General features: G+C 39.3%; 1 protein-coding gene across 2 annotated transcripts in view; it reads left to right on the top strand.

Annotated features, from left to right (window-relative positions):
* The window catches only part of LOC140736911 (uncharacterized), a 48,372-nt gene that overhangs the window by 22,569 nt on the left and 10,299 nt on the right, over positions 1 to 15,504 (top strand). For both annotated transcript variants that reach the window (XM_073062940.1, XM_073062941.1), the window contains exons 8-10: positions 9,257 to 9,333; positions 10,996 to 11,075; positions 12,546 to 12,625. In XM_073062940.1, coding sequence (XP_072919041.1) covers positions 9,257 to 9,333; positions 10,996 to 11,075; positions 12,546 to 12,625 — 237 coding nt within the window. The remainder of the gene's footprint in view (positions 1 to 9,256; positions 9,334 to 10,995; positions 11,076 to 12,545; positions 12,626 to 15,504) is intronic.

The following is a 15,504-nucleotide window of genomic DNA, read 5'->3' on the forward strand; positions in this document are numbered from 1 at the left end:
AGGTCGTGCCTTATGAACCTGTTTTAAATTTTTTGAGGATCTAACTAAACACATTAATGAAGGAAGAGCAGTAGATGTAGTGTATATGGATTTCAGCAAGACATTTGATAAGGTACCCTATGCAAGGCTTATTGAGAAAGTAAGGAGGCATGGGATCCAAGGGGACATTGCTTTGTGGATCCAGAACTGGCTTTCCCACAAAAGGCAAAGAGTGGTTGTAGACGGGTCATATTCTGCATGGAGGTCGGTAACCAGTGGAGTGCCTTAGGGATCTGTTCTGGGACCCTTACTCTTCATGATTTTTATAAATGACCTGGATGAGGAAGTGGAGGAATAGGTTAGTAAGTTTGCTGATGACACAAAGGTTGGAGGTGTTGTGGATAGTGCGGAGGGCTGTCAGAGGTTACAGCGGGACATTGATAGGATGCAAAACTGGGCTGAGAAGTGGCAGATGGAGTTCAACCCAGATAAGTGTGAAGTGATTCATTGTGGTAGGTCAAATATGATGGCAGAATATAGTATTAATGTTAAGACTCTTGGCAGTGTGGAGGATCAGAGGGATCTTGGGGTCCGAGTCCATAGGACACTCAAAGCAGCTGTGCAGGTTGACTCTGTAGTTAAGAAGGCATATGGTGTATTGGCCTTCATCAATCATGAAATTGAATTTCGGAGCCGAGAAGTAATGTTGCAGCTATATAGGACCCTGGTCAAACCCCACTTGGAGTACTGTGCTCAGTTCTGGTCGCCTCACTACAAGAAGGATGTGGAAGCCATAGAAAAGGTGCAGAGGAGATTTACAAGGATGTTGCCTGGATTGGGGAGCATGCCTTATGAGAATAGGATGAATGAACTCGGCCTTTTCTCTGTGGAGCGAAGGAGGATGAGAGGTGACCTGATAGAGGTGTATAAGATGATGAGAGGCATTGATCTTGCGGATAGTCAGAGACTTTTTCCCAGGGCTGAAATGGTTGCCACAAGAGGACACAGGTTTAAGGTGCTGGGGTGTAGGTACAGAGGAGATATCAGGGGTAAGTTTTTTTTTTACTTAGAGTGGTGAGTGCGTGGAATGGGCTGCCGGCAATGGTGGTGGAGGCGGATACAACATGGTCTTTTAAGAGACTTTTGTATAGGTACCACACGGAAGGTTAGTTAGGAAGGTTCAGTCGTTAGGTATTAATATTGAAGTCGTAAAATGGATTCAACAGTGGCTGGATGGGAGATGCCAGAGAGTAGTGGTGGATAACTATTTGTCAGGTTGGAGGCCGGTGACTAGTGGTGTGCCTCAGGGATCTGTACTGGGTCCAATGTTGTTTGTCATATACATTAATGATCTGGATGATGGGGTAGTAAATTGGATTAGTAAGTATGCAGATGATACCAAGATAGGTGGCGTTGTGGATAATGAAGTAGGTTTTCAAAGCTTGCAGAGAGATTTAGGCCAGTTAGAAGAGTGGGCTGAAAGATGGCAGATGGAGTTTAATGCTGATCAGTGTGAGGTGCTACATTTTGGTAGGATTAATCATAATAGGACATACATGACAAATGGTAGGGCATTGAAGAATGCAGTAGAACAGAGTGATCTAGGAATAATGGTGCATAGTTCCTTGAAGTTGGAATCTCATGTGGATAGGGTGGTGAAGAAAGCTTCTGGTATGTTGGCCTTTATAAATCAGAGCATTGAGTATAGGAGTTGGGATGTAATGTTAAAATTGTACAGGGCATTGGTAAGGCCAAATTTGGAGTATTGTGTACAGTTCTGGTCACAGAATTATAGGAAAGATGTCAACAAAATAGAGAGAGTACAGAGAAGATTTACTAGAATGTTACCTGGGTTTCAGCACCTAAGTTACAGGGAAAGGTTGAACAAGTTAGGTCTTTATTCTTTGGAACGTAGAAGGTTGAGGGCAGTCTTGATAGAGGTATTTAAAATTATGAGGGGGATAGATAGAGTTGACGTGGATAGGCTTTTTCCATTTAGAGTAGGGGAGATTCAAACAAGAAGACATGAGTTGAGAATTAGGGGGCAAAAGTTGAGGGGCAACACGAGGGGGAACTTCTTTTCCTCAGTGGTGGCTGTGTGGAACGAGCTTCCAGTAGAAGTGGTAGAGGCAGGTTTGGTATTGTCATTTAAAGTAAAATTGGATAGGTATATGGACAGGAAAGGAATGGAGGGTTATGGGCTGAGTGCAGGTCAGTGGGACTAGGTAAGAGTAAGCGTTCGGCACGGACTAGAAGGGCCGAGATGGCCTGTTTCTGTGCTGTAATTGTTATATGGTTACATATTATGTGGTTATACATGGAGCTTAGAAAAATAGAGGGCTATAGATAAGGCTTGTAATTTCTAAGGTAAGGACATGTTTGGCACAACTTTGTGGGCCGAAGGGCCTGTATTGTGCCGTAGGTTTTCTATGTTTCTATGAGGATGCTCGAGTATTCTAGTGGCCTTGTACACAGTCACTGAAAGCTAACCTGTTTGTACATTTGGAAAGTAGGGTGCTTCCAGTAGGCACATGTACTGTATGTTGCAGCAGTTTGAGTTTGCATTTCAAAGATGGAGCTTTGGTTGGAATCACGGATGTATTGTGATAGCACAGTTAGGTGGTCACAATGCAGCTGAAGTATGTGTGGATAGAGAGGGAATAGATGACCGTCATGTCAACCGGAAAAGCAGGCAGGTTTCCCTGAGAAACTATTGCTCACTGACAAATTTCCCTTTCTGAATACTGCTGGGGACTGGTAGCTCCTTCAGGAAATCCAGTTAAAGCTAGAGTTCTGTCATAATGAGTGACTCACCTCTTCAAGAGGGAAAGAAGAATGAGAGGCAATAGTGATGATGGAGGAAGAAAGTTCAAAATAAATTTATTATCAAAGTACATATATGTTACCATATATCTTGAGATTCGTTTTCTTGCAAGGATAAAAGAAATGCAATAGAATTGTACGAAAAATGATACATAAACAAAGACTGATAAACAACCAATGCTGAAAAGACAAACTGTGGAAATAAAAATAATACTGAGCATGTAAGTTATAAAGGAGCTTTGAAAATGTCTGAAATATGTCATAGAATTAGTTCAAAGTATTGGTGAATGAATTTATCTACAAATGAAGGAAGATGTTTCAGTGGCCTTAGATGTGACTCTGGGATGGGATGTTGCCTCTCTGGTGCCAGGATCATGGGTGTCGCTGAACAACAGCAGAGCATGTGGGATGGGGAGGCTGATATTGTTTGTATCAACAACGTAGGTGAATGGAAAAAAAACAAAGGGTTCTGCAGGCAGCATTTTAGGAGCTGGGAAAGATGTTAAAAGAGGAAACTCTAAGCCAGTAATCTCAATTTACTCTCAGTTCCATGTTCCTACAATGACTGAAATTGCAATGTCGAGCAAATGAATCTGTAGATGGAAATATGGTGCAGCAGAGAAGAATTTAGATCTTTATGGTATTCAGACCATTTTTGGGGCAAGAAAAGCCTGCACGAATCATTGCACTGCAGCCGGACCAGGAACCAGACCTGGATAGAGTGGATGTTGAAAAGTATCCATTAGTAGCAGAGTCTAGGATCCAAGGCCTCAATAAAGGGATGTTTCTGTAGAACTGAGATGAGGAATTTCTTCAGCAGAGGGTGGTAAATATATGGAATTCATTGCCACAGAGAACTGTAGAGGCCAGGTCATGGGTATATTTAAGGCACAGATTGATAGGTTTGTGATAGGGGTTAAGCGTTATGCAGAGAAGGCAGGAGAAAGAGATTGAAGAAAACATTTATGGTTGGGTGGCAGAGCAGGCTTGCCGGGCCAAATGGCCTAATTCTGCTCATGTCTTATGGAGCCAATGTTCTCTAGTGAGGAGTTTGCTAGTTCTTCTGGGAAGAGTTTGTTAGATTGACAGTATGATGGGAACTTTGCGAATAATTCAGGAAACGAAGAGACAGAAATTGAAAATTAGAAGAGTAATAAGTGAAATAAATAGACCAAAAACAAAAGCCAACAGACAATGAATTCAAAGAAGGAAAAAAAATTAAAATGTCAAGTGTATAAGTATGTGGCAAATTATAATGGCACCAATAAGAGATTTTACAATCTGGTGAATGTGACAAGGCCAATGTTTATTACCCTCCCAAATGAGTATGATTTAATTGTAATATGACCAAAGCTGTGAGTTGCACGTTTAAAGATATTTGTAATTTTATTAATAACACAATATCACCTATTTTCTAAAAATGAAAAAGTCAGTAATATAATGTTATTAATAAAATAGGATGGATGATGGGGAAGAAAGATCAGCACATTTGTATGGAATTCAGCTGTGAAAGAGCAAAGGGCAGTAAGTACTGGTAGGAGTTACAGTATTGATAGGCCACTACATGATATTTGTATTATTGAGCACTGCATTATTTGGAAAGTTAGAGGTGCTTAAATAGGGGTAATAGAATTATTGTCAGACACTTTAGTTTACATGCAGAACAGACTAATCAAGACAGCAATAATGAGGTTGAGGATGAATTCATGGAAGCTGTATGAAATAGTTTTCCATAACAGGATATTGAGGAATCAATTAAATAAATTCACTAGCCTGCTTCCAGGTATGGTAAGCTTATGGTATATAAAAAAAAAAATTCAGGCTAGGCCTGTATTCTCCAGTGTTCACAAGACTCAGAGGATATCTTATCCTCAAAAAAGCTGCAAAGTTCTTTCAGAGTTTGACAGGCTGGATGCAGATTGGAGTTTGTTCTGGCTGAGGAATTTTAAATGAAAAGACACAATCTTAGGATAAAAATTAGGTTGTTCAGGACTGAGAGAGAAATTTCTTCACTCAATTGATAGTAAATATTTGGACCAATCTACCCCCAGAGGGCTTTGGAGACTGTTATTGAGTTCAGTGAAAATAGAGATTGGTAGATTAAGGAATCAGGTTATATGGGATTACTACACAAAACTAGTATTGAGCTCTAAAATAAAACATGATTTTGATGAAGAACAGAGTAGGCTTAAAGGCCCAGAGGCTTACTGGTGCTCCTGTTTCTTGTGTTCTTCTTGAAACGATGATAACTTGTTACATTTATGTAAGACAATAAGATGTAGGAGAAGAATTAGGCCACTCAATCAATCAAGTCTGCTCTGCCATTCAATCATGGCTGACTTATTTTCCCTCCCAAACCCATTCTCCTACCTTCTCCACAAAACCTTTAATGCCCTTACTACTATTAAACATAACCTATCAAGAAACATAAGGTTGTGATCATAGGTGATTTTAATTTTCCACATATTCACCGAGACTTCAATGCTATAAAAGGACTAGATGGGATGGAGTTTGTCAAATGTGTTCAGGGAAGTTTCCTTACTCAGTAGTCCCAATGAGAGAGTGTGCGATATTTGATCTCCTATTGGGGAATGAGACAGGGCATAAGTTAGTGCAGGGAACACTTTGCATTTAGTGATCATAATGCAGTTAGTTTCAAGGTAATTTTGAAAAAGGATTGGTCTGGCCCTTGGTTTGAGATTCTAAATTGGTGAAATGCCATTTTTGATGGTATCAGAAAGGATCTGACAAGCATGGATTGGTACAAGCAGTTTTCTGGCAAAAGTGTATAGGGGAAGTGGAAGGCCTTCAAGAGTGAAATTTTGAGGGTATAAAGCTTGTATGTGACTCTCAGAATAAGAGGCAAGGATAACAGGTTCAGGGAACCTTGGTTTTTGAGATGCACTGAGGCCCTGGTTAAGGAAAAAAAAGGTGCATAGCAGGTGTAGGCAGGGAGGAACAAATAAGGTACTTATTTTGTATAAGAAATGCAAGCGAACACTAAAGAAAGAAATCAGGAAGGCTAAGAAGGCATGAGGTTGCTCTAACAGACAAAATAAAGAAAAATCCCAAGGGATTCTACAGATATATAAGAGCAAAGGGACTGCAAGGGACAAAACTGGTCATCTGGAAGATCAGAATGGCAATTTGTGCATGGAGGAAAAAGAAATAAAGGTGATTTTAAATGGCTTTTTGTATCTGTATTTACTTGGTAGTCGGACAGAGTCGCAGAAGTGAGGCAAAGCAGTAACAATGTCATGAACAGAGGACAGCAGTCAACAGAGGAAGAGGCAAATCATGGTGGACAAATCGCCAGGGCCTGATAAGCTGTTCTTTTGGACCCTGTGGGAGGCCAGTACAGAAATTGCAGGGGCCCTAGCAGAGATATTTAAATCATTCTTGGCGACAGGTGAGGTACTGGAGGATTGGAGGATAACTAGTGTTGCTCTGCTGCTTAAGAAAGGTTCTAAGAATAATTCAGGAAATTATGGGCTGGTGAACCTGATGCCAGTAGTGGGAAAGTTATTTGAAGGTGTTCTAAGGGATTGGATGTATGAGTATTTGGATAGACAGGGACTGCTTAGAGATGGTCAGCACAGCTTGTGCGTAGCAGGTCACGTCTAACCACTCTTATAGAGTTTTTTGAGGAAGTTACCAGGAAAGTTCAGGAAGGCAATGCAGTGGATGTTGTCTACATGGACTTCAGTAAGGCCTTTGAGAAGGTCCCGCTTGGGAGGTTGGTCAAGAAGGCATTCAGGATGAGGTAGGAAGTTGAACTAGACATTGGCTTTATGGGAAAAGCCAGTGAGTGCTAGTGGATGGTTGCCTCTCTGACTGGAGCAAGAATTGCAGGATGTATATCATACTTATTTCTCTGATGTGAAATAGAACTATTTTATCATTGGGGGCCTGTGACTAGTAGAGTGCCGCAGAGATTGGTGTTGTTTGCATCTATATCTATGAACTAGATCAGCAAATTAGCAGATGACACCAAAGCTGGGGGTGTAATGGACAGCGAGGAACACTATCAAAGCATGCAGGAAGATCTGCATCAGCTGGAAAAATGGGCTGAAAAATGCCAGATGGATTTTAATGCAGACAAGTGTGAGTGGCTGCACTTCAGTAGGACTACCTAGGGTAGGTCTTGCATAGTAAGACACAGTAGGACACTGAGGACTGCGGCAAAATAAAGGGATCTGGGAATGCAGGTTCATAATTCATTGCTAGTCTATCACAGGTAGATAGGGTGGTAAAGAAAGCTTTTGGCTCATTGGTCTTCGTAGAAATAAGTATAAAGGAGTTGGGATGCTATGTTTAAGTTGTATAAGATGTCGGTGAAGTCTAATTTGGAGTAATGTGTGTAGTTTTGGTCACATGCCTACAGGGAAGGTGTAATTGAGGTTGAAAGAGTACAGAGAAAATTTACAAGGATGTTGCCAGAACTGGAGGACCTGAGTTATAAAGAAAGAATCAATGGGTTAGAACTTTATTCTCTGGAATGTAAAGGATTTGATAGAGGTACACAAAATTATGAGGGGTTTAGATAGGGTAAATAAGCTTTTTTCCACTGAGACTGGGTGAGAGGGCAGGGGTTAAGGGTGAACAGTGAAATGTTTAAGGGGAACGTGAGGGGAACAACTTCACTCAGGGTGGAGAGAGTGTGGAATGAGCTGGCAGCACAAGTGGTGGATGCAATTTTGATTTCAACATTTAAGATAAGTTTGGATAGGGACATGGATGGGAAGGGTATGGAGAGCTATAGTCCAGGTGCAAGTCAATGGGATTAGGCAGTTTAAATGGTTTGGTGTAGACTAGATGGGCCGAAAGGCCTGTTTGTGAATTGCAGTTTTCTATGACTCCAAACCTCCACTTTAAGTATACCCAAGACTTGGCCTCCTCAGCCATCTGTGGCAATGAATTTCACAGGTTCACCACCCTCTAGCTAAAGAAATTCCTGTTCATCTCTGATCTAAATGGATGTCCTCGTATTCTGAGGCTGTGCCCTCTACTCCTAGACTTTTCCTCTACTGGAAACGTTCCCCCATGTCTTTATTCCCACACTTTGCCTCCTGCCAGTTAGCCAATCTTCTGCCCATGCTAGTATCTTTCCCGTAATACCATGGACTCTTATTTAGCAGCCTCATGTGCGGCTCCTTGTCAAATCTCTTCTGAAAATCAAAGTAAACAACATCCACTGACTCTTTTGTCTACTACGCTTGTTAATTTTTCAAACAGATTTGTCAGGCAAGATTTCCCCTGAAGGAAGTGATGCTGACTTCGGCCTATTTTATCAATGTGCCTCCAAGTACCCTGAAACCTCATCCTTAATAATGGACTCCAACACCATGGCAACTTCTGAAGTCGTGCTAACTGGCTTACAATTTACTGTCTTTTGCCTTCCTCCCTTAAAGAGTGGAGAGACATTTACAATTTTTCAGTCCTCTTGAACCGTTCAAGAATCTAATGATTCTTACTACTAAGGTCACTACTAAGGTGTTGTCTGTTGAGGTTGAGACAGAGGAAAGCAAACTTTTGGAATTTTGAGTGGGAGGGATGCTCAGAAGTGAAGGATTGTAATGCTAGAGTGGCAAGGTGGTACCTGCAGCTCCAACCTTCCAAATTCTGTGTCCACCATAAAGCAGGGAAAGGAAATGTTACTGCAGACTACCTGTTTCAGCTGCCAAGCATCATCACCATAGAAGAGGATGCTACTAATGTGACAGATACTACTCAGTAAATGAACTTAAACATGCATTTGCACAAGTGCAAACATTGCCTTGTCATTCTGCTGTAATGCTGAGTGTATGCACTTCAATGTCTTTGCTGCTATATTCTCATAATGTGTCCTAGACCAAATTAATGCGCTCAGGTTAACTTTATGATGCTTTTCCCACCATACTCAGTGTAAATCTGTATGTTGTTTGTATACTGTACTTAATTTTACTTTTTACTTTTATTTTAATTTTGTATTTTACTGTTTATTCTGTAATATGATTGTAACTGCATTGTGGAGTGCATTATACTCTAATTCATGTGTAGTCTGAAGTTAACTTCACTGGTAATTAAAGATGGTATGCCCTAGTGTGTAAAGGGAACAAAATGGAGCTGATTGCCTTCAGTAGGAGATTAGGGCTGTCAGGAGTCCACAGTGGACAAAAATAAATATGGAGCAATTATTGTGTTTTCTGGTATCTTTTAGTAAATATTGGCAGTTTTCTTTTCAGCATTTTGCTAAATTTTGTAAGTTTGATTTTTGAAGCATCTGACAAGCACATTTGCACTGAAGTGCTAACTGACCACAGCCATTTTTCCTTTGGTCATAGCCAATGTATCTAACAAATACACAGTTTCATTTGTGATTTTATCATTTTATTTGCATCTTCCAGCATTTTCCATTTTATTTCAATGCTGAAAGTTACTTTTAGTATCTAATGCACTTGCACTATTGTTTCAGGGAGGCAAGAGGATGAACTGGCGAAACAGATTTCTGATACAAAGGAACTTAAGCAGTCACAAGATAAAAATAGTAAGGTAAATTACTGTATTAACAAGGATGTTTGAAATAACAATTTCTTTTGTGACCTCTAAGCAGTAGTTTCCTTCAAGTAAACACTTGGAAGGCCAAAACTATCACTTTTTCCAGTATTTAGCAGTTGCATTTGATTTAGTTTGACTCAAGAGGTTCTGACTTCATCTTTACCATTACTGAGACTGTCATTTCCACCTCAATGTTATCTCATTTACCTATCTTCATCTAATTTCCTGTTGAAAACACTCAAAAAAAATCAGATTTCTTTCCAGATATCTTTTCAGAATCTACAAATATGTTATCCCATGAATTAGCCAAGTGCTTAACCTAATTTAAATTCCTGTTGACTTCAACGTTGGAGCACGGTCTGCGTTTTTGTGATGTTTAAATGTATAAATCAAATATGTTTAGTTACTGTCAGCTTCCCATAGCAATGACAATGAAAACTGATAATTTGACCGTTCAAGGTTATTGTCATCTAACTGTACATACAAGACCATATGATCATAAGATATAATAGCAAAATTAGGCCATTTCGCCCATCTAGACTGCTCTGCCATTTCATCATGGCTGATTCATCTTCCCTCTTAGCACCAATTTTCTGCCTTCTCCCTGTATCCTTTCATGTCCTGACTAAACAGTAATCTATCAATCTTTGCCTTAAATATATCCAATAACTTGACCAAGGCAGCATGTGTGTCCTTGAGCAAGGCACTTAACCACACACTGCTCCTGCACGTTTATAGCCTAGTGGCAACAGATGGTGCAGTATGGACAAGACAAGACAAAATGTGTGTGGCATCAAATTCCACAGATTCATCACTCCTTGGCTAAAGAAATTCCTTCTCAACTCTATTCTGAGGCTGTGTCCTCTGGTCTTGGACTCCCTCGCCATAGGAAACATTCCCTTCACCTCCACTCTAACAAGGCCTTTCACCATTCAAAAGGTTTCAGTGAGGTTACCCCTCATTCTTTGAATTCCAGTGAATATAAGCCCAGAGCCATCAAATGTTTCTCATATGACAAGCCTTTTAATCCTGGAATCGTATTCATGAACCTCCTTTGACCCTTCTCCAATGTTAGAGGAGTGGGTTCAAAGGAACATCGCTTAGATAAGGGGCCCAAAACTGCTCACAATACTCCAAGTGAAGCTTCACCATTACATCCTTGTAGGCTTAAACATAATTCCTGGTTTTATTGAACTGGTTCTGAATAAATTATTATTTATTTGGGTGTTTATTAGCAGATCGTGTAACTTTTTAATTTTGATTGCAATGACAACTATTCTATTAAGTTGTACCACTTCTTGCTTCAATGGTTTAGTTGCAAGGCATGTACAAACTAAATCATCTTCTCAGTACTGACTGTGCTCCACTGAGTCATTAAACCAGAGTTAGAAGAGTACAGTATCAAAATCAACTTCGAATAAAATTTTACTACAGCTTGGTTCAGAGAGAACAGGAAATTTCCGAAGTGTTCTGCAGTATTAATTTCCATTAATTTCAATGAAAAATTATTTGCCATTCCTATCTCTTTGTGGGACTTTCTTATGTTACAGTCTACATTCTCTTAAGTCTTGTGCTGTACAGCTCTTTGTGTCAGCCTAATATTGTTAAGAAGTTACTTGTATATTTACTTACTGATGTTTTGTTCCCTCTTGATAGATCGTGAGAGAACTAATGAATAAGTATCAATTGTTAGCTCATGAGCGGGAATGTTCAGGACAGGAGCTTACACTTATCAGGTGAATGGCTTAAAATAATCGATCTATCCTTATTTATGTTTATATTTTTTAAAAATCATAGCTGCTGAAGGTTTTCAGTACTGCAGTATTTATAAAAAATTAATACCAACAGATGGTAGATTTTAAAATACAGATAACAACAAGCAAGGATTGACATAAAAGGCAGTGGCCCCTTTTACTCTGTTAAACATTATTTTCTCCTTGTGTTCTCCTATTCAAAGCCCAAGTCTGAATCCATCATCTGAGAATTGTGATTGTGGCTTGGAAATTATTGGAACATAATTTTAAATAATGTGTCATGCAACCATTATTTGGATGATTAATTTCCTTTGCATTCAGCTTAGTGGGTCTTCGCAGCAATTTCCAATGTGACCAGAACTTGACACAGTACTCAAGGTGTGGTTCAACCAGTGCAAAATGAAACTCTGTCAATAATTTATGATATTTTAAAAATTAGTTCATGTGAGATCCATTATTTGTTGCTGTTGAGAAAGAGTGAAAATGAAAAAAGGATTTGTATGTTCACATCAGGATAATATGAAGCAGAGATCAACAATTTGCATATACAGTTCCTGCCCATGTTCCCTCTAGGTTGTGGAAGCCTCAGTAAACTGCTGCATTTTGTTTCATACAAAATGATGCGGCAACAAAAGTGGCAGATTTGCCATTTGTTTGGAAGGGCCAGATACTTAAGCTAGTAGATGATCTGTTTAACACATATTTTCCTGGATATTGTCCTTGTGCACTCTTGTAGTTGTATCTATATTAGTAAACAGAAGCATTCCTGACATGATGTATAGTTAAGATGGTTTTGACATAGGAAATGAGTAACCTGTTGCAAAATACCCATTGTGATCTATTACATTAATAAAGCTAATTCACTTGAATTCATGGTCGGTCATGATGGTAAGGACATTTAATGTGGAAAATTTGTTAATGTTAGCCCCATTTAATATGTTGCTTTGGCAGCAGTTTAACCCAGGTATTTTGCGACTTGTTACCTATCAGTTCACCGTAGAATGATGTCCATAGTTATGCGTGTCAGTATGGACTTCTTCACAATCCCTCACTGGTATTATCATTAAGCAAGTGAACTTCTGATCTTAGAATGTATACATTGATGTAGCATTTGAGGACTTTTCTGGTTCTGGTACCCTCTACATTTATAGTGCTGCCCCAAAGTAATTAAAACAACCACAATCTTCTTGCTGTGTGTCAGATATGAGCAAAATGACTTCAAGAGTCTAGAAGGGTGTCACAAGCTTTATGAAATTACAAATTTTAATTTTAGTCACTCCTTCCTTTTCCTAATTTCCTATACTTGTAAAGGGATCTATGAAGGAAATAATTCTAAACGATTTATAATAAATTGTCACTCTAAATTTGCTATATTTATTGCTTAGTGTTCCACTGCACCTATGTGTTTTATGTAATTTAATTGTTAATGGTTTGAGTTGAAATTATTTTTAGATCCACTGTTGGTGGTTTGAAGGAACAGCTGAAAAATATTCATCTAGCTGACAACTGGACCAGTACACCTTTAAGACCAGGTGTGTATAAATTTGTAGTATGTCGTACCTTCCTCTCTCACTCCCAAATTTGGTATCATTGATACATTTAGAAATTGTCAATTGATATTTGGAATTGAAGAACAGCAATGGCCCAGCACTGACCTTTTCAATCCAGCCCAGCATTTAAATCCATATGAAATGCCAGTAGCCACCTTTTTCACTTAACAGCTGCCTTTTATGACTATGCTTAGCATTCTGCCATAGTCAGTTAGTAATCTATTTTGATGCTTATATACTGACATTACTTTCGACATGATACATTATTTTATTGAGGGCTATTTATATTGAGATATTGACCAACTTTATTACTGTCGTCTACTCTGTTTAATTCTTCTAATAAAAATCAATAAGGTTGGTCAAGTAAAATTCTTTTAAAATTTCCTAGAAGTCTTCTCCTTATAAGGATTCCAGTGTTAAACTGATGGATCTATAATTCCTCTGACACATTCTTTCCCCCCTCTCAAATATAATTGTGTTAGTTATCTGCCAGTCCTCAGCCTCAGTATTTTCAAACAAATTCTGTATCTATGTATATTGCGCTCGACTGGCTCACATCTAAATTTTTTTTTAATGTGCATGTAAAGTTCTGAGACTTGATTAACAAGTCCCCTTCTATTTTTACTGTACTTCTCATCATTTATGTCATGCCACTGGTAAATTGTAAAGAGTAATAATATGCTTCTCTTCCATCTGCCCTGTCCTTTAATGGTTCTGATTCAATTTTAACATTTTTTGGTTCCTCTGGTGTCTGCATTTATGTTCTGAAATAACTTTGAAACCTCTCTTTGCTCAGTTGCTTTTCCACACTTTACTCTTAATTCTTCCATTTTTATATGATCGTGCACACCTGCGTTTGTCTCTGCACTTGATTTTCTTCACTTACTTTTCATTTTTCTGTTATCTCTATTCATGAATAAAGCCTTCTGTTTTTTTCTAATTGTAGTGGAGTAGTGTATTTGCAGTGACATGTTTAAATTTAATAAATAAAACAAAACTAGGCCATGTTAGAAATAGTCAGGTGAGTCAGCAACTACAGCAAGAAAACATTAAAATGTTGGATTTATGAGCTGGGCCCAACCTGATGCACATTTACAGCACTTTTATTTTTATTTCAGATTTGAGTTATTGACTAAATTTAAAATAATGTCTGAGTTATTTAGAATGACATCTAATTTGCAACTGAATTAAAAACAACTTTAAAATTGAAAGTAACAGTAGCTGCCTCATTTGTGTATTACACATTCCCATGTTATAAAATACAATCATTAAATAGAAAATCGGATCAAGAATTAAAGCTGAGATTTTTAAAAAGCCCCAAAATCAAAGTAGCCGCTCCATTTAAACCCATATATTGCACATGCCTATGTATCGCATTTAGAGATTGTCCACAGTGCCCATGGACTGAGGTGAGGGGGTTGCATTGTTCAGTTGCATGACAGCCTTGTGGGAAAAGCTGTTTTTCAGTCTGGGTGTCCCGGTAGAGATGTTTCTGTATCTCCTTCTGGATGGTAGAAATTGAGTCCATCACAATGTTGCAAGCCCAGCATAAACAGTGTGAGTTGTTGATGGTTTCCATATGTGGTAGTTGTGCAGTCCAGATCACTTGCTAAAGGGCTTTTTGGTCAATCTTGTTGCAGCTAATGTGCCATATTGTCATACAGTATGTTCTCAATTACACATCAATAAAGGTTTACCGGCAGCTTCTGAGCAGATTTGTTCTCTTTAAACTCCTAAGATAATATAGGTGCTGCTGAGCCTTCCCTACTATCAAGGAGGTGTTAGTGGTTCATGAGAGCTCCTCTATGATGTTCACTCCCAAGAACGTAAAACTGGAGACCGTTTCCACTATTTCAGCATTTATGAGTAGTGGAGCTTGTTAATACCTTGATTTCCCGGTCAATAATCATTTCTTTGTTTTTTTTATATATTGAGGGAAAAGTAATGGTTATTACACCTTCAGACAGTTTCTGCTCCTCCTCTTTGTTGTTTTGTTGTTATTTTTAATTAATCCAGTCACTGTGGTCTGCAAATTTAATAATGGAGTTGCTGGCATAGGCAAGGGTGCAGTAATACATGAAATGAGTGTAAATGAGTGGGCTCAGTACACATACCTGCAGCAGTATACTTGTCTAGTATGCTGTCTGGCCGTGATTTGTAAGAAAGTCCAGAATCTAGTTGCAAATTGATGCATTGAGTCCCAGATTGGGTAGTTCTGTGGTCAACTTGTTGGGAGTATGGTGTTGAAGGCAAAACTGTTATCAATAAAAAGCATTTTGGCATTGGTGACCTTGTGCTCTAGGTGTTACAGTACGATGTGGAGTGTGTTAGCAATGGCATCCTTGGTTGATCTGTTTGCCCTGTAGGCAAACTGCTGCTGGTCCAGAGTAGCAGGGATGTGTTCTTACTGTGAGATGTGTCACAGTCTCACATGTCTGTGACACATGTGGGACATAACCAGTCTCTCCAGACACTTGGCAGCTATGGGGGTGAGTGCAACTGATCTGTTGTTAAGACATGTTATCGCTGACTGCTTTGGAATTGGTATGACGGTTGATGTTTTTGAAGCATGCACGGACCATAGCAAGGGACAGAGAGGGGTTGTAGATTTCGTTAAAATCCTCTGCCAGCTGGTCAGTGCAGTGCCTGAGGACCCACCTGGGTATGCCGTCTGGTCCAGCTGTTCTTCATGTTTTGATATTGTGGAGAGTACGTCTCAACTCTTGTGCTCTCTATCAGTGCTGTGTCCTCCTCGGTGTCAAGGCCTTCATCACTGGTTCGTCGTTGTCCCTGTCAAACTGAGCAAAAGAAGTTATTTGCTCCTCAACTGGTGTGGCATTGCTGTTTGCAGGGCGTACTCC

Source organism: Hemitrygon akajei, chromosome 12 (genome assembly GCF_048418815.1).
Source record: "Hemitrygon akajei chromosome 12, sHemAka1.3, whole genome shotgun sequence".
Lineage (NCBI taxonomy): Eukaryota > Metazoa > Chordata > Chondrichthyes > Myliobatiformes > Dasyatidae > Hemitrygon > Hemitrygon akajei.